Source organism: Danio aesculapii, chromosome 2 (assembly GCF_903798145.1).
Source record: "Danio aesculapii chromosome 2, fDanAes4.1, whole genome shotgun sequence".
Lineage (NCBI taxonomy): Eukaryota > Metazoa > Chordata > Actinopteri > Cypriniformes > Danionidae > Danio > Danio aesculapii.
The window spans coordinates 33,066,411-33,093,735 of NC_079436.1; the positions used below are offsets into that span (position 1 = coordinate 33,066,411).

The 27,325-nt window shown below is 35.3% G+C and overlaps 2 protein-coding genes across 2 annotated transcripts in view; one reads left to right on the forward strand and one right to left on the reverse strand.

Moving 5' to 3' along the window:
- Nucleotides 1-4,435, reverse strand: part of ccdc24 (coiled-coil domain containing 24) — a 43,576-nt gene extending 39,141 nt beyond the window's left edge. The window contains exons 1-2 of the mRNA XM_056477797.1: nt 4,268-4,435; nt 1,905-2,074 (exon numbers count right to left, since the gene is read on the reverse strand). Of these exons, the coding sequence (XP_056333772.1) occupies nt 1,905-2,074; nt 4,268-4,399 (302 nt within the window). The 5' untranslated portion in view covers nt 4,400-4,435. The remainder of the gene's footprint in view (nt 1-1,904; nt 2,075-4,267) is intronic.
- Nucleotides 4,436-7,110: 2,675 nt separating this feature from the next.
- Nucleotides 7,111-20,741, forward strand: zgc:113531 (uncharacterized protein LOC541359 homolog). Its single transcript, XM_056477807.1, has 3 exons — nt 7,111-7,636; nt 10,288-10,417; nt 18,417-20,741. The coding sequence occupies exons 1-3, from the start codon at nt 7,286-7,288 to the stop codon at nt 18,596-18,598; spliced, it is 663 nt and encodes a 220-aa protein (XP_056333782.1). The 5' UTR covers nt 7,111-7,285; the 3' UTR covers nt 18,599-20,741.
- The last annotated feature ends 6,584 nt before the right edge of the window (nt 20,742-27,325 follow it).

Consider the following 27,325-nt stretch of genomic DNA (forward strand, 5'->3'; position numbering starts at 1 on the left):
AAGGTCCGACCCTTCCTATCTGAACATACAGCATACATACAACAAACTCATTGTTCAAGCTCTTGTTCTCTCCAAACTGGACTATTGCAACTCTCTGCTAGCCGGGCTACCAGCTAGTTCTATCAAACCTCTTCAGCTGCTTCAGAACGCAGCAGCACGAGTGGTCTTTGATGAACCCAAAAGAGCACATGTCACTCCGCTACTCACCTGTTTGCACTGGCTGCCAGTTGCTGCCCGCATCAAATTCAAAGCTCTGATGTTTGCTTACAAAGTGACCTATAGCTTGGCTCCTTCATATCTGCTCTCACTTCTGCAGATATATGTGCCCTCCAGAAACTTGCGTTCTGTAAATGAACGTCGCCTCGTTGTTCCATCCCAAAGAGGGAAGAAATCACTTTCCCGAACTCTCACATTCAATCTGCCCAGTTGGTGGAATGAACTCCCTAACTACATCAGAACAGCAGAGTCACTTGCTGTCTTCAAGAAACGACTAAAAACGCAACTGTTTAGTCTCCACTTTCCTTCCTAATCTGCAACTGCCTCTCTGGCTATACCACTAACTGTGCTCTCTCTCTCTCTCTCCAAAAAAATAAATAAATAATAAATACATTTTACTATTGCTTTGCTTCTTAGACTTTACACACCTGAAACTTGTCTATAGCACTTGTTCACTGCTGCTCTTATAGTTGTGTGAATTGCTTCCTTGTCCTCATTTGTAAGTCGCTTTGGATAAAAGCGTCTGCTAAATGACTAAATGTAAATGTAAATGTAAATGTTATGGAAAAAAAGAGATTTAAGAACAACTTAAGGGTCAGTAAATAGACACAATTTCATTCTATTACTTTCTATCCCTTTATTGTAGTTCAATAAAGTAGCAACTCAAATGTAGAAATGAATGGTAATAAATTTGTTATCGACTTTTTGTTGATTGTACAAATGTATTAATTTGCCAGTATCAGTTGACATATTTTCTTGTAAATGATCACCTTTTGATTAACTCTGCAATCATCTATATCTCATTTAAAGCTAAATGGTTAGTTCACCCCAGAATGAAAATTCTGTCATTTACTCACCCTTGTGTCATTCCAAAACCATACGATTTTTGTTCATCTTCAATACAATGCAGATATTTTCAAAACAGATTTGAGATATTTCTGTCCCTCATTTGAAAGCCTTTTAAGTCTAATGCTTCGATATTTATTTTTTTTATTTCATCTTTTAACATCAAAACAATTAAGCCTTAATTGTACAGTTTAAATAACAGATTAATTAATTAACAGACTAATTGTATCAGCGTATTATACTATCTGTATTTTTCATCTGTGTCGTTTACATTTAATATTAATAAATTATGAAACAATATAGCACTACTCTGGGCACTCAAAATGAAATCTCCTCAACCACTACCAGTGAGCAGCATCCACCTGAATGACATGAGAGCAGCCGGGGACATACCCCTACTCTTTTCGAAGGACATCCTAGAATTTTTTATGACCACAGAGAGTTAAGATCTTAGTTTAACATCTCATCTGAAGGACGGTGCTCACTGACAATATAGAATCCCCATCACTATACTGGGGCATTAGGACCTGCACAGACCGCAGGATAAGCACCCCCTGCTGGCCTCACTAACACCTCTGCCAGAAGCAACATGTGGTCTTCCATCTAGATACTAAACAGGCTCAGCCCTGCTTAGCTTCAGTGGGTAAACATGTGAAAGCTGCAGAGAGCTATCTACTGGCTTAATTTGCTCATTTAGCAGACGATTTTATCCAAAGTATGTCATAAGCAAGCAAGTGTCAGTATAACATATTGTGTTACATGCATATATATGTATAGGCTTGATGTCTGTCAGTGTAAAAGTGGTGCATATCAGTAATATTACAATGGTGTAACTTCCTCACCTGCCCTGTCTGGCTGCTTTCTCCCTCAGAGTGAGCAGCAACAATTGAATCTCTGCTTTTAGCAACTCTTTAAGAGCTGGAGGGTCAGCCAGAGGAAACACAGGGGCTTCTGGCCTGCTGCCCTGCTCTAAGAAATGCAGCTCCTGCCAAATCTTCTCCCACATCTGCACCTAGATCGGGTCAACAGAGGAAAGCGTTACAGAGTGCTTTTTGGCTCAGCTTTTCAAATCCATGTCACAAGCTGCTCTACATCTTGAGAAATGCAGCCATTTGGTTAACATCCCATGATCACAAGTGTCTCTAATTTATGTTACTGTAGCTAAGTGTAAGTGTGTGTTAAACATGAAAGATTTAGAGGATATCAGAAAAGAAAAATCCACATGTTATTCTCATGCGAGGTGAAAAGCTAGAGAGGGAAACGAAAGCTTGTCACGGCACTGGCAAACAATGTCTGCACTCTATTACCAATCTCCACACCTGTCTTGAGACTTTCAAGTTTCCCTCGGACTCTGAAAATACACTTCAAAGCTTGTCTAAGGCAATGCAAGACAGAGTAAAACCAGCTCCTGGAGAATTCTTATCCTGCTGTGCCTGTATGAAACCAACTTCAAGCCTAAATAACTCGGTCGAAACGGGACAGCTTCTTCTTATTCACTTCCACTGAGGCTTGTGCAGAACCAGGGGTTTGATGTGCAGAGACATTTCTGAGAGGATGCAGGATTAAATATGTAGGTGAGCTAAATGTTACTTCTAATACAAAGGTTTTCTTGTTCACTGCATCTTGTATATTTTTTTACTGAATATATGTTATAAGGGACAGGCTCAAAAGCAAAGGAGAAATAGGAAGAGAGGACAACTTGTTGAGAAATGAATCTTAGTATTTTAAAGTTTATTATAAACTCGGCTGTGCAATAAAGCAAATAAAAAAGCACAAAAATGTAAATAATGTTCACTGCTTCTGTAAATGACACTATTGTGGAAAAGAAAACTAAAAGGAAATGTTCTAATATAGCTACTATTCTGACGAGATTCTTAAAAAATAATTAAATGTTAACATAAAATTCATTATATGTGTATATTTATTAGTTATCTGACCTTAAATAATGTTTTTAAAATTCATTTTCATTTTTATTATCATTTTATTTTCATGTTTCATAATTATCACTAATCATTTTAAGTTTAAAATGACTTTAATTAAAAAAACAAGAAACTAGCATAATTTTTTACCAAATATAAAATTAAAAATCTATTTTATACTGTACATTTTAACATTGTGATGCTTAACTGTTCTTATTTATATTTAAAATGATTTTATTTTTGTTTTTACATTTTTCATTTATTCATAAATATATCTTAGAATTTTAATGTTATATTATCTGTCTCACAGATCTTTGCCCTTTACATATAAAAAGTTTTAAACATTTTTTTTCTAAAACCTTTTGATTAGACATTTTTAAATGCTACAAAATTAATGTTCCATTAATATCTGTGTAACGAAGAAAAAACACTTCTAATATTGGATGTTTTGAATTCTCAGAGAGCATTCAGAATGGTGTTTTCCTTAATGTAATTGTTAGTTTCTATTTATTTACTTGGAAGGTAAAACCTTTGCTAAGATAATTTTGTGACATATTATTTGCATAAAAAATGAATTTAACTATATTTTAACCTTTGACCAAACATTTGAGGTATTACTATGTCAAAAATTCACTAAAGTCCTAATCCAGTGTGAACATCAGCAGAGGGATTTTTAAACAGAAAGGACATAAATCTGATGTAGGAGTAATCACATACATCTTCCACAGACAAGTTTCCACCCCCTATTTCCATATTCACATGGCTGTTTGCGCAAATGGTGAGAGCAAGTTTGTGAAAGCCTATTTATCTTTCAAAAAGTCATCTCTGAAACAGTCCCCTTATCTTTTCAAGTAAGGATTGCATTCCACCCACTTTATGCTCAGTGAGATAATGCACTTGTAATTCAAAACTGGTTTAAAGTTACATGTCAGGGGTGCGCTAGAACACCTGATCTTGGAGACTTTCAATTCAGTGCTTTAAAAATGATAAAAAAACAGACGCATGTGAGAATGTAAATCTCTCTCTCTCTGTTTAATTTTATTTATTTATTGTTAAATATAAATGTTTAAAATATTTTAATTTTCTCCTTATCCATGCCAAAACTATTCTATTTATATAAAAATATTTTAAAATTGTATCCCCCAACTAAATGGATGTTTGAACTTGGCAATAAAAAAAAGAAACATTTGTAGTCAGTACTCCTCTTTGTCTTTCAGCGATCACAGTCTGTTCAGCTTTGTTAGTCAGTCAGTCTGATGCATAAATATGACTATGATTTTATTTACCTCCGAATATAACTCTGTGTAAGTATCAATCAGAGCATCTCCAAGCACAGCTCTGATCTCAGGAAGTTCAGAGCAGGGCACATTTTCCTTCACTAAATTCCACACAGACTGTTGGTGTAGGAAATTGTCCATGAAGCCGCTATTTTCAGAGCCGAGCACCAAAACTCATCACTGTCGAGCAGCTGGTTTGCCCACAACTGGAGGGAAAATAGCTGGAAATAAACAAATAAATAGATTATTGAGCTAACTGTAAGTCTACATGCATTTAAAAACGCGCCACATTGTACAAAGCGAAAGAGCGTGATAAACAAGCACAAAGCGGAAACTATTTGATACAAAACAAAATAAATACATTAGATGGCTTTAAAGCTTTACATAATTGAACAAGAATATCTGAAACACACTCGTGCAGGGATATGCTCTAGTTGTAAAACAAGAGGTTTTCCTACAGGCGGACACTCACCAGAACAATCGTAGCTTCCTGTATCAGTGTAAACATTCCAGTTCCTATGGCGACAAGCTCGCAGTGTCATATGATTGGCTCAGGAATCGTCTTTAACCCGTTCAGACACAGTGTACATTACAAAAGACTTCGCCTTTTCCAGCTGCTGAATCCTAAAAATATCTTATGTTGTTGGGAGTTTCACGCTTGAATATACAAGAATCTTGCAGGTTGTTCATAATACTGTATGTACGTTTTCTGTAAGTTCTGTAAGTTAAGAACATTGCATGTTGATATTTCTCAGAACGTGTTATCGATATAGCTAATTAAACTTTAATTCCCTTATTACTGTTCGTATGTTAAGATTATGATTTGTAATAACGTGGTTCTCTGTGTTTATGACAGCTAATACGAACTTACATATTTTTTTTTCACTTGCTAAAGATATGATTTTGAAGAGGACTGTCAAACATATATATATATATATATATATATATATATATATATATATATATATATATATATATATATATATATATATATATATATATATATATATATATATATATATATATATATATATATATATATTTCAAAAATATTATTCTCTGTTTTCGGGCCAGAATTTGTGCCACATATACACTAAAGGTTCCAAAACTGTGGTCACTGTGGCAGAATATATATATATATTTTTTTTAGCTACACAAAGGCATATAAAGCAGCCTAATGTATACTATTAGTACCTACAATGTGTATTAGTTTAACATTTCAAAGATTTAGGCAACTTAACTGTAACCTTTAGATACTAAATATCTTTTGAAAAGGTGACCTACTACCCCAGTGAAAGCTTTTGTTGCTGTACTTTTATTTCTGAATGTATAAAGGCATGCAAAAATCACTTCAAATTGACTGAGACACATTTTTGGAACAGGGAAAAATACTCTCAAAAATATAACTGCTGTGTGTTAAAAATACTTATTTAAAATGAGCTGAAACAACACAATTCTTTTGTTTTTGACAGCTTAATTGTTTTATGTTTAATCAAGTTAAAATTGTAAAAAAAAACAACAACACTCAGTTAGCGTGATAGATTTTTGTTGAGACGACTTGAAGGAATTGTGTAAAAGCCAGCATTTGTTTTACAGTGTACACGCAGTCTGAAATGAAATAACTTATATAAATTGTTACTTTAAACCATTTACTGTAAGTGCTTTCCTCAGATTCAACCCCATTCCCTTAGCCTTTATAGCTTTTAAACAAAATTTTAAAAAAGCTTTCGAAATAAAGCATATTTTGTCACTAGAATATGATTTGGGGATAACGTTAAAATAATTAAAATATATTCTTTAGACATGGTTTCCCCCACAGTCCAAAGACATGCGGTTCAGGTGAATTGGGTATAGGCCAAATTGTCCATAGTGTATAAGTGTGAATGAGTGTGTATGGACGTTTCCCAGAGATGGATTGCAGCTGGAAGGGCATCCACTGCGTAAAACATGTGCTAGATAAGTTGGCGGTTCATTCCGCTGTGGCGACCCCAGAATAATAAAGGGTCTAAGCCGAAAAGAAAATGAATGAATAAATGTTACAACATGGTAACATGGTTAAACCACATAAATTGTGGTTATGCACTATGGTTAAATGGCAAAAACATATTTTTTAAAGCTACATTGCTCTGGATAAATAAGTACACCCCTCACTAATCTATCTTTTAAATTCCTATTTTTAATAGGAATCTATACAATGTGTGCATATACATTAGGTTAGTTTGTACTGAAGCCAAATCTGAAGCTTATCTAACAAAATAACTTACGATAACGGTCCAAATACCAGTACACCCAAATTTATATGTTATAGAAAAATATTAAATACAAATTAAAAAAAGAGAAAAATCAAGAAAAGCAAAATAAATAAATAAATAAATAAAAACAATAAAAAATTTAAAATTTTAGTTGAATTTTGTAGTGAAATGTTGTAATATTTGTTTGCAATATTTTGCTTGAATTGAATTTTGTTATCTTTGAATTTCCAAATATGTTTGGAGACTAAAATATTATTTTAATAAATATATCTGTTTAATAAATCTGTTTTGTTTAAATGCACCAAAACACATTGCCTATATTCACTGAGGAATGGATACAAATATTTTCAAGTGGGGTGTACTCAATTATGCTGAGCACTGTAATTGTTAGTTATGGTTAAATTGTATTGAATACACAATATAAAAACATTTTTTAAGTTTAATTTAATTTAATTAATTAATTTATTTAAGTAAACAGCACATTCTCAACTCTCAATAGACACAAAAAGCTGCAATAAAAGCGAATGCCCCATAAAAGCCTATCAATATTCAGGTATTCGGCTGTCACGTGTAAATCGAAACATAACCCAGGAGGCGTAAAACTTTCCCTGTGCGCAACAGCTCCAAAGCGCGCACACACATATCATAATGAAAGGCATTTTGTACTTTATCTAGATTAGATAACGCTGCAGTAGCAATTTAGTGAAAATAGCATATTAATCAATATTTATGGTGCATTTGCAAGTTTTGCTTTGATACTGAGCGGATTTTGGTGATGATGGGCATGGCTTTTCTCTGTGGTTCCCCTGTGACTTTTCGTGTCTGGCTGACTTTGCTGATCTGCGGCTATCCTGCTTTGGCTTTTTCGGTCGCTGGACAGCAAGAGACGACATGTGAGGCGAACGGTAGCGTCTATTATGTCGGCGAATGGTACTTTCTAGACTCGGATCCTTGTACTCAGTGCGAATGTACGGCGGACGGGTCTGCTTGCGCGCGGACTGAGTGCACATCCCTGCCTACCGCCTGCATCCATGTCAGCCATTACCCGACAGACTGCTGTCCGAGATGCGAGAAGATCGGCTGCGAGTACGGGGGAGAAGTGTATGAACTCGGACAACATTTTCAGGTAAAGTTTAATGCGTCAGGCACATAAAAAAGCGAAACTGCTTCACGCAGAATTAAGTTAAACGTAGTTTGCGTTGCAATTAACTTAGGTTTGCAATAGTGTCGTTATAATTGCCTTCATAAATAAATAGTGTTTATGCCTGTAATTTAATGTTGGTGTGAAATTTAATAAGCCGTGGTGTGAAAAAAAGTGCCTTTCTTTTTGATGTTTGTTGCCAGTTGCCTGTTAAATGCCCCAAAACTTTTGGTCCATAAAAGAAAATTCAAAAATATTTAGCGCCATCACGTGGTTGATAAAATCAATCATGTCTTCAGTTGTGGAGATCATCTCAGTCAATCTTTTTGACAGGTTTCTCTACATCAGTAGGTGGCGACGGCGTAAGTGTGTATTAAATAGTTTACTGAACACAGAGTCGACTCCATTAAAATATTGTTAACACGGGTCTGTTGAATAAATCTGTATGATTACACATATGGGGTTAGAGACCATTGTTTTTTATTCTCGTTTAGTGAAAAGGCATATACGTGTACTGTATATAGGTCCAGCTTAGGGCTAACTAACTTATGAAACGATTCTTAGCAGTATGCTGGAAAAAACTATGCTATTTACTAGAATTTTTGGTCATCAAAGTCTTTATTTTCCCCCCACATTTTTCAAATGGTTATATTTTAAATATTTTGATACATTTTAACTCATTTTCATGGATCATACAATGTTCAATGTTAAAGATCTTAATATTTTATATTTTACATAACTGTGTATTTTTCCATCATGTCTCATGTAGTTCTTATACTTTTTATACTATATTGTACATTCCTTTTAATTAAATGTCATTTACTGTATTTATAAAAGCCCTAAAATATGTGTTTGTAATTATGCAACATTAAATAGTTTAATATAACTTTTATATTATAATTATGTGTCCATAAATCTTGTGCAAAGTTAGCTACTGCAGTTTACATTGCTTTAAACTGGTGAAATTCTTTCTAGATACAGGGAAACATGACACTTTTTGTCATTGATAAATACGAAGCATGTGTGCTCTCTCTGAGAGTTTCATAAACTGTTGTTTTGTTAAACATCAAAAACTATGACCACCATATCAGAAGGAATACAGAATAAATCACTGATCATGCACTGGGTTGTCCAGAAGTCATGATTTCATTTTTGCCAAGTTTTATAGCATTTACACTAGCAATGGATGTTTTTATGGTGGCAGAGAGAGCTCAAGTGCACATCAATTTAAGAAAACAACTGCAAATAGAAAACTAACAAATTTAAAATACATCTTTATAAATTTCACAACACGTGCATGCCAAAAATTCTCACAGCACCTGCAAATATAGAAATGCTCTGCACATAACACACACCACAATGGAAATTTGTCTGGGGACCCCAAACATTAACAAAACCTTTTTTTTTTTTCTCAAATAATTTTTTCTTTTTTTATTTTTTAGTTCTGAGATTGACTACTGTTAATGTAGGATTAAAATAATGTTTCATTCAACATTAATTGCTCAATTTGTTAGATTATTAGGGATACAAATATACCAACAAGGAAACACAATCAGAGTGTTAAAACAAACAAAAAATCTCTTGTATCTGAAAATATTTCAGTATTTGTATGTGTGAAAATTTGTGTGCATGTGTTGTCAATGGATTTATATATATATATATATATATATATATATTTATTTTTATTATTTTTTTTTTAGGTATTCTCAACATTTTTTTTTGTTTGCATGTAACTTGCAGCACATTTCAGCTCTCTTGGCCACCATATTTGTTTAGCTACAAAGTTTAAAATTGTAATTTCTGTTAAAGTTAAATGCTTTTACCAAGATAAAGAATGACAGTATGCAAAAATTGACAGCTGAGTTGACAAACAATGCTATTTAGTAAAAAAGGAAGTGAAAGTTAAATGTTTGTGAAACATTATTATTTCTCCCAAATTTTGATATTCCATGTTTACAAACGTTACTGAAACATTAAAGCAGACATTAGCATTTAATACACTTTCTATGTTTGTAAAATCTCATTCATATTTTTCATTCCAAGACAGCAAAACATCTTTTATATACACTTTTTATAAACTCTGATCAAAGCATTCCTTTACTTCTGAAAGGTAATTGTTTGATCATTCATATTCATTGTGCAAGTTCAAAAGGTAATAGAGCAGGCTTCTTTTGTTCTGAAGTAAGGTGAAGAACAAATATGATGTACGCTAGGCTAGAACCACAAAGGGCAATTTAATACTCCATTTAAGCAACCGAAGAATGAAATATCTCTGGTGGCGCATGCCTGGAAGAAGCAGGGCTTATATGTGCTTCATTATCTCCCTGATTTGGTTATTATGGCTAATGGGGAATCCCTGAGGGGAAAATTGAAGCCTTCTGACAGACCCGGAGGAATACACTTTGCCTGAGCTGACATCACATTCTTCCAGTCCATTTAACCCAAGCTCCAGCACTGAGGCACATGTGGTAATGCAGCTCCTACTTAAACAGCAGTGTGTGAGAGGAATTTGATCACATTCTTGACATTGTAGCAGTTAGTTTGGCACAACATCAGGTGTCTGAATCATGTATACAAGCCCTGTTGGTTCTATTCTAAAAAGCTTTTAATCATTTGATATCCTCTTTGATTGACAGCCGTCAGCGTGTGAGCAGTGCACTTGTTACAGTGATGGCATTGCCCACTGTCAGGTGGCAGACTGTGCCCCTCCACCATGTGTTGATCCAGTCTATCAGAAAGGCGAATGCTGCCCTCAGTGCAAGGATGGTAAGTTGTTTTTGTTTGTTTTTTTGTTTTTGTTTTAGAATAGTTTTTAGGGATGCTCCGATCAGGATTTTTGCAGTCAATAACAAGTACCAATTCCTTGTCATGGTGATCGGCTGATTCTAATACTTCAAGCTTTATAATGCATAAAGCACATTTCCCTCTAAGTATGATGCTTAAGTGGAGATCTCGCCTTACTTAAGTGAATAAATTAAGGATGCTGCATATAATCCCTTAAACTTGTGTCTTATAACCATTTAGTTGTGAACATGTCATGGCCAGAAGTAGCTTTACAGAAAAAAAAAACATAACACAGATATAAAAATTGGTAGGAAAAATGACAATCGCTCCGCTCGTGTCACAGTAGCTTAAAACACGGTAAATACAATGGTTGCACTTGGAACTAAGAGACCATCACTCACATCAATAGAATGTATAAAGAGGTCGCATCGGATCTGTATATCTGTATATATTTTAGGTGTTGTGTTGGAGCGCATCGATCGCTCATGCCCCCTCCACACATCATTTACCCCCTCAGGTGTTGTGGCTGCTGTAGGCAATGTATTCAGCCAGACTGGCGAGTACCGATCGAGTCATTAAATGTGATTATCGGCTGATACCGATCTTCGGCCGATCGATAGGAGCATCCATTGTTTTTACTCTTTTGATTGAGTAGCCTTTTCAGTGTTGTTTCTTCACAATATTACATACTTTGTCTTCCATAACAAACTATCTCTAGTGAAAACAAATAGGTTATTGCGCTTGCAATATATCACTATTCAATTCAATTCAATTCACCTTTATTTGTATAGCGCTTTTACAATGTAGATTGTGTCAAAGCAGCTTCACATAAAAGGTCATAGTAAATTGGAACAGTGTAGTTCAGTTTGTAGTGTTTAAGTTCAGTTTAGCTCAGTTCAGTGTGGTTTAATAATCACTACTGAGAGTCCAAACAATGAAGAGCAAATCCAACGATGCGCAGCTCTACAGATCCCGAGCCACGCAAGCCAGTGGCGACAGCAGAGAGGGAAAAAAAACTTCACTAATTGGCGAAAGTGAAGAAAAAAAACCTTGAGAGAAACCAGACTCAGTTGGGCACTAGAAAACAAATTACGAGTATTACTAAAGTAAAATAGAGAGTTTACATACAAATGAAAAACCTAATTGTGGACTTAAAGTTTACTACTGTACACCTAAAACTATATTTTTACATGCTTAAAAGTGGGCCAATTTGGTTCCTAGTAGTATACAAGTACACTACTACTAGTACATATAGATGTTAGGATACAACATGAACAACACTACTTATACAGTACAACAGACAAGGGAAAGTTCACCCAAAACTGGAAATGATGTCGTCATTTACTCACCCTTCACTTGTCAGAAACCTGTTTGAGTTTTTTTTTTTTTTCTGTTGAACCCAAAATATGTTATTTTGGGACTTCAATAGTATGTGTTTTTCCTTTACTATGGAAATAAATGGTTACAGGTTTCTAAAAAGTTTTCAAAATATCTTCTTTAGTGTTCAACAGAAAAGGAAATTCAATATAGTATGGAATCAGTTGAGTAAACAGTGACTATGTTTACATGGACATCAGTAATGGAATTATTTGCCTTATCTGAATAAGACAATAATATGATTAAGTTGTTTTCATTAGGTGCTTATTCAATGTTCCTTTCATGATCCCGTTTTACATTTTATAGCACATAGATCGATTAAAGTCATTAGGTCACCACACTATCCACATTTCCTCCGGAGTTTCGTGTAATTTCGGGTGTTTCATTTTTAATTTGTTGACTTTAACTGCAGTTTGGCACTTTCACTTTCATTCAGGAACATTTCATGCATGCCAAGATATTGGATGCGCGTATGAACTGCTAGCAGAGTGTTGTTTTAATTTAATTTGATACTGCACACTGTATGTGAAAAAAACAAAACAAAACAAAACAAAAAAAACCTCGCAAAAGTCCATGCAGGTGTCTGTGTTCCTTCACTGACTCGATAGGTGCAGAGAATAGTGTCAAACAGCGTGTATGGAATATCCTATCGCAAAAGGTGATGAAAATCCTACATGACGGCAATAGTTTGATTGCAGTGTTTACATGTCTGTATTGCACTTTAATAATGAAACTAAATTCAGCATACTCCACATGTCTTAATTTCATTTCTGTTTAGTTCGATTTTGACCTTAGTCAGATTAAATTAATCAAAAATCGCTGTTTACATGATAGACTCTTAATCAGAGTATTGTCTTAATCGGATTAAAATCAGATTATTGGTGTCCATGTAAACATACTCAAGGAGAACACTCATTTTTAAATGAACTATCCCTTTAACTATACCTCATAATATATATATATATATATATATATATATATATATATATATATATATATATATATATATATATATATATATATATATATCCACATTACTCCTGAGCCGCCACACACTCCAACTCTAGTTGCCTTTCGCAGAAACCTACGCTCTCTCTCACCCACTAGACTATCCACCATTGTTTCTAACTCTCTTCCTCCATCTTGCAAACTCTGCACTTGATACGAACAATGCCACTGATACACTCTGCTCCACGCTAACATCAAGTCTAGACAGACTATGCCCTCTTACATCCAGACCAACCCGGGCCAGTCCTCCTGCACCCTGGCTCTCTGATGTTCTCCGTGAGCATCGCTCAAAACTTCGGGCTGCTGAGAGAAGTTGGCGAAAAACTAAAAATCCTGAACAGCTCATAACATACCAAACTCTTCTGTCTTCTTTCTCGACTGAGGTTACTTCTGCAAAGCAGACATACTTCCGTCAGAAAGTCAACAGTGCCACCAATCCTCGCTTGCTTTTTAAAACATTTTCCTCCCTCCTCTATCCTCCTCCTCCACCCGCATCCTCCACACTCACTACTGATGACTTTGCTACATTCTTTTGCACCAAAACTTCAAAAATCAGTGCTCAATTTGCTGCACCTACAACAAACACGCAAGATACACCACCAACACCACACACACTCACCTCTTTTTCCCAGCTCTCTGAGTCTGAGGTGTCCAATCTCGTGCTATCAAGCCATGCAACCACCTGTCCGCTTGATCCCATTCCCTCTCATCTCCTGCAAGCCATTTCTCCTGCAGTCATACCAACACTGACTCACATAATTAACACATCTCTTGACTCTGGTCTATTCCCTACTTCATTTAAGCAGGCTAGGGTAGCCCCTCTGCTAAAGAAACCCAACCTGGATCAAACGCTACTTGAAAACTACCGACCGGTATCCCTGCTTCCATTCATGGCCAAGATTTTGGAGAAAGTAGTGTTCAATCAAGTCCTAGACTTTCTTACTCAAAACAACCTCATAGACAACAAGCAATCTGGCTTTAAGAAAGGCCACTCAACTGAGACTGCCCTGCTCTCGGTCGTGGAGGATCTCAGACTGGCTAAAGCAGACTCTAAATCATCTGTCCTCATCTTGCTGGATTTATCAGCTGCTTTTGACACTGTAAACCACCAGATCCTGCTATCTACGCTTGAGTCACTGGGCATCGCAGGCACTGTTATTCAATGGTTCAGTTCCTACCTCTCGGACAGGTCATTCAGGGTGTCGTGGAGGGGAGAGGTGTCCAACCTACAGCATCTAAACACTGGGGTACCTCAGGGCTCTGTGCTTGGGCCACTTCTCTTCTCTATCTACACGGCATCTTTAGGAACAGTCATCCAGAAACATGGTTTTTCCTTCCACTGCTATGCTGATGACACCCAGCTATACCTCTCTTTTCACCCTGATGATCCCTCGGTTCCAGCTCGCATTTCAGCCTGCCTGTCAGACATTTCACACTGGATGAAAGATCATCATCTCCAGCTTAACCTCATGAAAACGGAAATACTTGAAGTTTCTGCCAACCCGACTCTTCACCATAACTTTTCAATCCAGATGGATGGAGCAACCATCACTGCATCCAAAATGGTAAAAAGCCTTGGAGTTACGATTGATGACCAACTGAACTTCTCTGACCACATTTCTAGAACTGCTCGATCTTGCAGATTCGCACTCTACAACATCAGAAAGGCCCGACCCTTCCTATCTGAACATACAGCTCAACTCATTGTTCAAGCTCTTGTCCTCTCCAAACTGGACTATTGCAACTCTCTGCTAGCCAGGCTACCAGCTAGTTCTATCAAACCTCTTCAGCTGCTTCAGAACGCAGCAGCACGAGTGGTCTTTGATGAACCCAAAAGAGCACATGTCACTCTGCTACTCACCCGTTTGCACTGGCTGCCAGTTGCTGCCCGCATCAAATTCAAAGCTCTGATGTTTGCTTACAAAGTGACCTCTAGCTGTGCTCCTTCGTATCTGCTCTCACTTCTGCAGATATATGTGCCCTCCAGAAACTTGCGTTCTGTGAATGAACGTCGCCTCGTTGTTCCATCCCAAAGAGGGAAGAAATCACTTTCCCGAACTCTCACATTCAATCTGCCCAGTTGGTGGAATGAACTCCCTAACTACATCAGAACAGCAGAGTCACTTGCTGTCTTCAAGAAACGACTAAAAACGCAACTGTTTAGTCTCCACTTTCCTTCCTAATCTGCAACTGCCTCTCTGGCTATACCACTAACTGTGCCCTCTCTCTCTCTCTCTCTCTCAAAAAAAAAAAAAAAAACTATTTTACTAATGCTTTGCTTCTTAGACTTTTACACACCTGAAACTTGTCTATAGCGCTTGTTCACTGCTGCTCTTATAGTTGTGTGAATTGCTTCCTTGTCCTCATTTGTAAGTCGCTTTGGATAAAAGCGTCACGTCATTATTTTACCAAGTACGATGTGATCCAGGATTAACATCTATGTTGATCCTGGAACATCATTTTTGTTAAAAAATGTAATCCATACCCATTCCCCACCCCTATACCATAGGTCTCAAACTCGATTCCTGGGGGGCCGCAGCTCTGCACAGTTTTGGTCCAACCTGAATCAAGCACAGCTAAGCAACTAATCAAGGTGTTTAAGACTACAATAGACTATTAAGCAGGTGTGAGTTGGAGCAGGTTGGAGCTGGTTGGAGCTAAACTATGCAGAGCTGCGGTCCTCCAGGAATTGAGTTTGAGACCATTGTCCTAAACCCAACCATAACTTTAAATTATTCCCAAAATGAGAGGGAAATAATAGTTGGCTAACAATCAGAAAGAAGTGCATGAACCTAACCGTAAGCCCAAACTTAGCATAAACAGCAAACATGTCCCTTAATTCCGATTGGCTGATTAGAATGTTGTTCCAGCATCAACAAAGATGTTGATCCAGCATTCTGTCCTCCTTGGTGAAATCAGGTTAGGGGTGAGTGCACTTGTCATGTCTGTAAATTGTCAGCTAATGCAGTTTGAATTTCTCATAGCCTCCACACTTTCATAGAGGATATAGTTGTGGTTAGTCTTTGGTAATATCTTCATATAATTCATTTAATAACAGATGGGAAGTTTCAGACGGCAGCTCATGTGCTAGACTGGTTTCTGCACCTGAAATAAGATAACACTCTTTATGAGTTGAGCCTCTGCTGTATTGTTTTGTCTGTAAACTGTGAAGTATAAAGGTAATTATAGTGTTTACTGAGAGTAAAGATAAGGCGGGCATGTAGGCAGCCAAAACAACACACATAAATCAAAGCATATACTGCAACCAGTGTGATAAATGGTCAGTTTCTCAAACGATGCTGCATTTTCATTGATAAAAATACCCTCAGTGGTGGAAAATGTTTAATTTGGTTAATCTAAAGAAACTGGAAAAAGAAATAAAGTAAAGCCTTATCTTAAACACTTAAAAAAAAAGCAATGCCATTATCTACACTCCAAGGCTTCCAATTAGTGGCACTTGCCGAGGTTTTTAAAAAACTCCTGACCTTAAATTTTTAAAGTTTACACTAAACTTCTGCAATTTGGACAAAAACATATGAGATTATATAAATCTGATTAATAAGGACTTTTAGAAGCTTTTTTTTATATAACTGAATTAAAATACTCAAAACACTTGAAACTCAAAGTGCAAAGTTAATATATTTCATATTAAAGAAATGAACTATTATGCTCCTAGGCACTTATTGATTTCATAAAGAATGCAGTCTACAGTCAGAAATAATTACAAAAGTATAACACACATTTTTTTTATTTATTTATTTTTTTAGCTCTTTTAAACTTTTTTTTAGACCCAGCTTTGTCATAATCATTGCAAAATAATAAAGAATAACCTTCAGAATAGCCTGTGTGGGAAGGCTTAACACAGAAATTAACCAGCAGTTTTTATTTTTATTTTATTTTATTTTTATTTACATTTGAACAAAAACTTTATAGAGCCCCTATTATGCATTATAAATGGTCATATTTTGGTTTTGGGGGTCTCCAACAACAGGCTGATTTGCATGAAAGGTCAATTTGTCATTGTCATTGTCTTGTCTTATAATATGCATTTATTTTTACATAATTATCCCAACGACCATTTGATTTGTTCAGTGATTCATTTGTTCCCAAAGCAGTGCTGCTTTATGCTATGCTATATATATATATATATATATATATATATATATATATATATATATATATATATATATATTTGAAGTCAGAATTATTAGCCCACTGAATTATTAGCCCCCTTGTTTATTTTTTCCCCAATTTCTGTTTAACAGAGAGAAGATTTTTTCAACACATTTCTAAACATAATAGTTTTAATATAATATATATATATGTGTGTGTGTGTGTGTGTGTGTGTGTGTATGAGCAATATTATACGAGTAGCAATGCAATTTGACTGTATGTCGGCAGGTGACGATACACAGCCGCATTGCAATGCCACAAGTATGATATTGCATTTATACAAGAGTTTGGCGGCATAATCATGTATATAAAAAAGAAAATCAAACACAGAGAGTCTCAAAAACCCTTTTGGATGAGGAACTACTTTCTTCCGCCCTTCATTTACATCTGCTGCTGATTTCAGAACAGCAGAAACCGCTGCTACTTCACCAACGTCAATTTAGCGCTAGTATTTCAATGATTATCTAGCGCAATGTCTAAAATGATGACAAAACAGGGGATTTCTGCTTACATTTTAAGATTGGAAGGCTGTTAATTAACCCCAAAAAAGCCAGAGCAAAGCAAAGCAAACACTACCAGTTTCTGTGGTATAAATACAGCAATGCAAAATACAAAAGAGAGAGATCGACTTAGAATGTCGCTTACCTGATTTATAATGTTTTGTTCTGCTGCAGTTTGAAAAACGCTGAGAAAATGCTGTTTTTCTTCCCTAAGGACTTATCATGTGGTCTCAGTCATCATCTTGGGATGGACCGTCAACCGTCATTTTATTTGCTCTGCTCAATGGCAGGCTGATGGCGGGCGATGCACTGCACAGCTGCAATCTAAACAACTACATTATTGGCTAAAAAAAGCCTCAAAAATGCATTATGTTGTTCAAGAGCAGCAATATTTGTCCAACTGTAGAGTGTCCTCTGCTTGTCGCTGTATGGCTTAAGATGCTGGATGAGTGCTGTTATTTGCAGAATATTGCACAGCTATCAGCCAATCAGATTCAAGAACCAGACAGAACTGTTGTATGTATGTATGTATGTATATATGTATATATATATATATATATATATATATATATATATATATATATATATATATATATATATATATATATATATATATATATATATATATATATATATATATAATATTTGTATTAATTACATTTTTCTTAATTGTTTGGTATATTCATTGCATGCACACTTCAGAATATCACCAGAAAAATTCATCATCCAGGTAGTTTTTGTCTACTGTTTTAGGAATATGATTGATTTTAGATGCAGCCAGTGTTTCAATAATTTTTTTTTTCTGATAAAATATCCTACATGGCTTACATAACATTGTCTCTGTATATAAGGATATGATAGTAAAAAGAAACATTTACCTTCAGATCATGAGCCTCATTAATCTTCGCTCTTTGTGACTCCAGGGCCGAACTGTTACGTGAACGCCTCCAGGACGCAGGTGATCCCTGGAGGAGAGTCAGTGTGGGTGGACTCCTGTACCAAATGTCGGTGTCATGACATCCAGGATGCAGGTTACTGGGAGGGCAACCGTTTGGCTATGTGTTCCCGTATCCGAAATTGCCTGCCTGATGAGGGGCTAAACTGAGGTGAAAGGGTCATCTGTCATCCTCGGTTATACAGTGGATATATAGAACGCTTTGTCAGCAGATTTCTAAACCACACTTACAGAAGAAAGTCTGTATACAGCTATTAAGAGCCTACTTGACAATTCTTTCTCAGTTTCAGACAATTCAGTTTCTCTGGATTACGAATAATTCATTGGATTTAATTTTTTTTTCAAGGTTTGAAACAACGATCTTATTGAAAACAATTTATATGGGCTGAATTTAAACAAACAAATTAAATTTAGTAATGTTCAACTTAGTATAAATATTTTGCAACCAGTGACCATAAAAAAGTCTAGTAAACCCAATGAATAATGTTTTTTTTTAGCATTTTTAGCAGTAGAGAACAAAAGATCTGCCATTTTTCATGTTTATATTTATTTTTTAGACAGCATAGTAGTAACTGTTTAACTTCAGAAGAGTTAAAAGGGGTAGTTCACACAAAAATGAAATTTTACTCACCCTTGAGTGGTTCCAAACCTTTATGACTTTCTTTCCTCTGTTGAACACAAGAAATTATTTTGAAGAAAGCTGAAAACCTGTAATCAATGACTCCTATAGTAGGAAAAACAACTACTATGGATGTCAGTCAATGTTTCTTGGAACTTATAAAGATTTGGAACCACTCAAGGGTGAGTAAATGATGACATTATTAACATTTTTGGGTGAAATATCCTTTTAAGGGAATCAATATCTGAATTTAAAGGAAATGATTCAGGTCAATTGTCCTTTTCTTGAAAAATCTGATAACGTTTACATGGACACCAATTATCCAATTTTAATGCGATTAAGACAATACTTTGATTAAGAGTCTATCATGTAAACAGTGATTTTTGATTAATTTAATCTGATTAATGTCATAATCGAACTAAACAGAAATGGATTTAGGACATGTGGAGTATGCTGAATTTAGTCACATTATTTGAAGTGCATTACAAACATGTAAACACCGCAATCAAACTATTACCGTTGTGTATATTCCATACACACACAGCTGTTTGACACTATTCTCTGCATCTACCGAGTCAGTGAAGGACCACAGACACCAGCATCACGAAATACAGTTTTTTTTTTCCCATATGGCGGTATCAAATTCAATTGAAACAACACTCTTCCAGCAGTTCATACTCACATCCAATATTTCGTTTGTCACAGGGGGTATGCATGAAATGTTCCTGAATGAAAGTGAAAGTGCCAAACTGCAAAGTCGACAAATTAAAAAATCATACACCCGAAATTACATGAAACTCTGGAGGAAATGTGGATAGCGTGGTGACGCAATGACGGTAATCAAATTATGTGCTATAACATGTAAACCGGGATCATGAAAAAAACATTCAAAAAGCATGTAAACACCTTAATTATATTATTGTCCTATTCAGATTAAGACAAATAATTCCACTACTGATGTCCATGTAAAAGCGGTCAATCACTTTCTTCGAAACTTAGTAGACATTTTCTCAAAGATGAACATTTTACTCAAACCCATTCCTAAGCAAATCCAGAGAAATTGTCAAGTCTCTTAATTTTATCAATAGCTGTATCATATAAGCTTTATACAACTAAAAACTCACTATTATTATTATTTTTATGTTAACTAACCCTTTAGCATTACGTTTTTTATTGTAAAACAAGTGTTTATAATATTATGTTGACTTTCTAAGGGCTATTCCCTAATGGAACCAATCAGCTTAGTTTTGAGACACCTTTTTGGCACGGTTGAAAAAAAAGCACAATGAACATATTACTTTTTATATGCCTTTTAGTATCTATGTTGTATAAAATGTTGATGCTGTTTTGAAGTTGTTTTCAGTGGTATTTTAAATGATTTAAAGCAGCATGTGTATTATTTCCTGCTTCAAAAGCTCAAAAACCAAAGTATGTTAAGACTGCGAGACTTACATTACTGCCATGCAGGCATGGAAATAGCTAATGTAGCATGAAATACAGCCAAACAAGCTCTTCATAAATGAATCATGCATAAATAACACAGGCTTGTTTATGCTTTATTTCTGTTCTGACATCTCATTGTAAAAGCTGTGGTAATGTTACTTTTCTCCTCAAGAACTATTTGCAATAATGACACAGAATGTACACAAATATAAATAAACCACAAGTGATCTATGCGTCTCCTCTTATTATCTCATATATAAAGTTACAGGATGTTAGTGTTGTTGTTTCTGCTAGTTTATTGCAACATCTGTCACATGTAAACATAAGTTTTTGAGGGGCAGATTATTGAGTTTCTTCCACAAGGCTGACAGTTTAGAGATACGATGTTCCCATTCCAATAAACGGCCTTGTCCCTGAGCAGTCATTTGGACTGGCGCTGGTAAAAGGTGGGTGTTAAAATAATCAGTTGTAAATATGAGATTTATTACTTTTTTATGATCCATTTTACCTTGTATAGAATGCATATTTTATATTTTACAAACATTAGCAAATGCGTTCTCCATTTCTTCTACTGGATATATTGCTGACAAATTGTAGTCCGTTGCTGATTACAAATCACATGATGAAAATTGTATTGTAATCAAGACCACACAGACTACATATTGGAATTATGGATTACTTTTGACCCAAATTGATTAATAATAATCAAGACAACTGTAATAAAAAAGTGCCAAGTCTCATTATTAACTGTACTTATAAAGCATATATTCTACATGCCCTTATTCTGCATCTGTACATCCCACTACATCCCAATACCTAAACCTAATTACTACCTTAATAATTATTAATAAGCAACAAATTGGTAGTTTATTGAGGCAGAAGTGCTAGTTAAGTTCAAATCTGGTGCTTTATAATATCTGTTACTGTATAAGAGACTCAACTCCTGCTGCAGAAAGACATTTCCAAATCAACTCTTCGCCTTTACCTTATACTGACTTCTTTACGCAATTTGGATACTTTTTTTTTCAGTGACAAACATGTTTCCCCATCAGATCCATAGAAATAATCATTAAAGTGAACTTTGGATCTGTTCTCTGTCCACACAACATGCTCTTCAGCAAACATTTTGATACTGTTTTTCGAGATAGATCCCTACCCTGTTCGGGACTGAGAAATCTTGCAGTTTTGAACCAATTCATCTCTGATATTCTTTGCATTACCCTGTTCTCATGTGCATTTGGGTTTCGTGGATGATCAGCCTTTTTGAGACATTCAATAGATTAGTGACCTTTTAAAGATGTACTGTAATATTCTAGAAATCACAGATTTGGAAAAACAAACTTTTCTTGCTATGGCTGAAATGCTGGTCCCTTTGACCTCTGTCTGGACAACCTGTATTTGAAGGCTTTCAGTCACTTCAGAATGGCTCACCAGAAATCTGTAAAAAATGGAAAGTTTGGCTGCCAGTTCAATCAAGCATTAAAATATCGGGTCACACTTTGTTTTGATGGTCCATTTGTTACATTGCATCTACATGTCAACTAATTCTCATTAGATTATAAATAGACTGTTGGGTTAGGGTTAGTGTAAGTTGACATGTACTTGCAAAGTTTCTTATAGTCAGTTAAATGTCTGTTGAAAGTCTGTATCCACAGATATTAAGCAGACAGTCTACTAATACTCAAATGGACCATCAAAATAAAGTGTTACCAAATATCGCATTAAATTTAAAATCTTTATATCTCCTGCTGGGATAAGTTCAAATAGGAATACGCAGTGTCCTATAGACAGAGCTGAAGGTAAAAACATTGAAATTTTCATTCTTTTTCAAATACTTCTCAAGTGTTGTTCAACAAAGAGACTAACTTTTTCAACACATTTTAACTAAATAACTAAACTTTCTTTTCCCCAGAAAGTTAAAGAACTTTCTAGATAACATTCTAGATAATCCTGATTTCACCCCAGGAATTCTGGATGATGGTTTTAAACGCTGATATAATTCACGAATTGTAAGGCTTGGGGACATGTTCTGGGCGACGCAGTGGCGCTGTAGGTAGTGCTGTCGTCTCACAGCAAGAAGGTTGCTGGTTCAAGCCTCGTCTGGGTCAGTTGGAATTTCTGTGTGGAGTTTGCTTGTTCTCTCCGCGTTTGCGTGGGTTTCCTCCGGGTGCTCCGGTTTCCCCCACAGTCCAAAGACATGCGGTACAGGTGAATTGGGTAAGCTAAATTGTCCGTAGTGTATGTGTGTGAATGAGTGTGTATGGTTGTTTCCCAGTGATGGGTTGCAGCTGGAAGGGCATCCGCTGCGTAAAACATGTGCTGGATATGTTTGTGGTTCATTCCACTGTGGCGACCCCATATTAATAATAAAGGGATTAAGCTCAAAAGAAAATGAATGAATGAATGGAGACATGTTCTCAGACAACAAATTAATGTCTTTCAGGGAATTAGCTCAGAAATACCAATTTGTCAAACCTGATTTTTTTTTCTTCGTTTTCTTCAATTGAGACATTATGTCACTAACAGCACAACACTTTGTGAGATATCGTCTATTGAGAGGTTTTTATTTTTATCATGCAGGAAAGATGTCTATGGGTCTATTTTATGTGTCTGTATTTTTTGTCCCATCTCCTGATATACAGAGAATTAAAACCAAATGGGAGGAAATGGGAGTTAGTTACTGATCTTGATGAAATACAATATAAAATAATACATAGACTCCATATCTCCCCTAACCACAGACATCTGTTTAACCCTTCTAATTTGCCTATGTTCCAATAGGTTCCAATCCAAATCATATGGAGTCCAAACCAAAAAAAATCTGTTTTTTTGTTGTTGTGTAAAACAGTTTTACATTTTAAACAAAAAAAAAAAAACTGCACATCATTTGGATTGGAACCTAGTCTTTGCCCTATCTTGCTGAAAGGAATATTGTAACTGTATTATTATCTGAAAAATAAGCAATGTTTTTAGACCTTTTTCTGATTTGTTTTATGTAGGGTAGTCCTGTGGTAGTCCTGTTTTATATGTAATCTGAGCTCTTTTTTTCTCTCCGTTGTTTTGTGTCGATACTTTTCTTTGCGTGTCTTTTGAAGATGTTTTGTTATGTTAGTATTGTTGTGAAAATCCAATAAACAATTATTTAAAAAAAAAATGTAAATGAATAATAACTAAATTCTTGTGTCTTTTCCATGATGGCAGTGCAATATTTTACTAGCTATTTGGCAAAATACTAGTATTCAGCTTAAAGAGCAATTTAAAGGCTCATACTTTAGGTTAAATAATGTTAACTTGGCAGGTTAGGTTAAGCAAGGCATGGGTTAACAGTGGTTTGTTAGGCTTTTTTAAAATATTTAAACAAATGCAAGGGGGCAAATAATATTGCCTGAAAAATTTGTAATAAAGAATATGTATATATTTATTTGTATTCCAGCCAAACTAAAAGAAAGAAAAACTCTCTTCAGAAGAGAAGTATGATAAGAAATATTGTCTTGTCCAGTGGTGTAGTCCTAAAAAAAGATGGTGTACTATTACCCACCCATCCCAAATTTTTAATAAAAGTAGGCAAAGAAACAACGAAAGTCAATGTTTCTTTGATTCATTAGCTATATATATATATAAATACTGTACAAAAAACAGTGTGTTTCAAGACAGCTAAACTAACAATTTTAAAGAAATAATAAAAATCAGGAAAACAAAAGCAAAGCACACTTCTTCAAAAACTCAAATACTATACTCAAGAACCATGAGTATTAAATAAATAAAACTTCCACTTTTTAAAAATTCTAAATGGCATAAATATAAACGCACAGGCTAATTGACATATTTCACTGTCATAAAATACAGTTGGAGTCAGAATTATTAGCCCCCTGAATTATTAGCCCCCCTGTTTATTTTTTTCCCCAATTTCTGTTTAAGGGAGAGCAGATTTTTTCAACACATTTCTAAACATAATAGTTTTAATAACTCATTTCTAATAACTGATTTATTTTATCTTTGCCATGTAAATAATATTTGACTAGATATTTTTCAGGAAACTTCTATACAGCTTAAAGTGACATTTAAAGGCTTAACTAGGTTAATTAGGTTAACTTAGGCAGGATAGGGTATTTAGACAAGTTATTGTTTAATGATGGTTTGTTCTGTAGACTATCGAAAACAAATATAGGGGCTAATAATTTTTACCTTAAAATGGTTTTTAAAAAAATTAAAAACTGCTTTTATTCTAGCCAAAATAAAACAAACAAGACTTTCTCAAGAAGAAAAAATATTATCAGACATACTGTGAAAATTTCCTTGCTCTGTTAAACATAATTTGGGAAACATTTAAAAAAAGAAAAAAAATTCAAAGGGGGCTAATAATTCTGACTTCAACTGTAGATCATAATAGGAAATAATTTATAATGTGATACAACATGAAAGCAATGCCCATGCTGTTTTATAATTTTACCTGAACATTTCAGAGAGACATCATTCACCTGACTTGTCTTTATTTCTTACAGCTGCTGCGGTCGTCGGGGGCGGGAGAATGGCGCAATTTAAACAAAAATGCACCAATTGCATCAAATTAAGATGCAAGTTAAAAAAACATTTAGCATAAGGTTACTGTGGACGAGAATACATGTAAATTCGGGAAGTTTAATCAGCAAAACAAGTGAGTATGCCAAGAGTATACACAATTATTGATCCTTAGAAGTTGTAATACTCAAACAGCTTGTGAAAAAAAGTAGGCATACTTTATACATTATTACTTTATACATTACTTTATACATTATACGTGCGTATAGCCCCGACTACACCGCTGGTCTTGTCCAGTCACTTGGGAAATATCTGAAAATTAAAATGAATTAAGATGTAATCATTTGTCTTCAACTATTTGAATGAAGAATAATCCACCATGGCATTCTTGTAGCATCAGATTTATTGATTGTATACAAAAAGTATGTTTGATATGACATAATGCATTCTATATAAGATATAGTTTTCTTGACATTCAATGTACAAAAACCTTGATAGACACAGAACGTCTTTAAAAATGCGCCCAAGGCATAAAGACCTGAGGCCGTCAGTAGTTCCTAACGCCAGTCATTGTGTAGGTGTGGAAATCTTGCCCACTTCTGTCCCTCTCTCACATAAACAAGCATCGAGCGCAGATGAAGTTCTTTCCAGAGAATGGCTGAGGGCAGAAAAGATGACAGAGGAGAGATGGTGAGCGTTGCGTACACAACTCTGAGTGTGTGAGTTCTCAGGATGGGAGGGTTTGCTGACCCAAGGAAATGGCATCAAAAATAAAAGAGCATTCATTGTGGCACTGGTGTGATTTTGAAAACTACAAAGCGAGATCTGCTGAAGTGAACGGAGGATATAGAGCATCCTGACCACAAGGATTGCATTTGTGCTTTGCAAGGCTGATTATGAGAGTTTTCTACATTTTTCATTTGATTGAATTGTTAGCACAAGAAATAGAAGTAACTTCTTGATGGAATAATTGGATGACTTAAAGGGATAGTTCACCCATAACATTTAGGGCTCTATTTTAACGATCTAGGCGCAAAGTCTAAAGCGCATGGCGGAATTGCATAAGGAACGTGTCCGGATCCATAACTCTTAATGAGTTATGTATGTTTTGAGTATAATGTGCATTACACTAATCAGAGTTTCATCTCCCATTCCCTTTAAGAGTTGCATTGTTCCATGGCGCATTCGCTATTTATATAGCAGACTTTGTAAGAGGAAATATTTATTTAATGCTTCACTAGTGAGAAAACAGTTAAAGACCATCTGCAGCGCGAGGATAAAGAATGAGCCTCCTCCATTCAGCCTCTTTACTTTACTTTTACTCTACTTTAGTGGATAAGGAAATGGTGTTGTACGCACTCCACCGAAGGCATCCATTATAGCCTGTATATATCATTTCATTTGTTAAGCTCAAAGATTTGTTTCAAAACTATTTCTAAATTCAGTACTAATTTCCAGTAAACTAATAAATGAACAATAATAACGAAGTGTGGTAAAAAATACTGAGTTATATCCAAACACACGTCCTACTAACGCGCTCTGCGCTGGACTTTAGACCTGCTTTCAGTTGGTCAACAGCGCGGTCAAAATGGCCATGCGCCAACAATGCGCCGTAACACACATCCTTTCTAGACCGGCACACCCATGAGTCCACAAAGTGGCGCGAATGAATTTGCTATTTAAAGAACGTGGTGCAAAACGTGAAAGGGTTGCGCTGGTCTGAAAATAGCAACAAATTGCACAAAACACGTCTTGTGCCTTATTGCGCTGGTTGTATGAAAGGGTCCTTAAATTTAATCACTATTTACTCACCCTGAAGTTGAAATAAGCTTTTTTATTTCATAAAAATATTTATTTCTTCTTCAGTTGAACACAAACTATTAACATCTGTAGTAGGAGAAACAAATACTATGAAAGTTAATGGTTACCAGTTTCCAGCTTTCTTCAAAATATCATCTTTTGTTTTCATTAGAAAAAAGACCGTCAAACAAGTTTGGAACAAGTTAAGGGTGGAAAAATGATGACTGAATTTTCATTTTTGAGTGATCTATCCCTTTAAATGTGTATACTTGTTTATTTATAAAAATATATTATTGATTTCGAGTGACAAGACTAAAGAATAATGCAACTCTGTATCTACACTGGAGACTGTAATTCAGCTTATTTGCTATTGTAACCAAATAATAAAAAAATAAAAAAGCTCCTACAATATTGTATGACCAGACTAGCTTTAAAATTTGTATCTATCGTCCATAGCTACTTCACAGCATTCGAAAACATGGTCTCATAATGTGTAC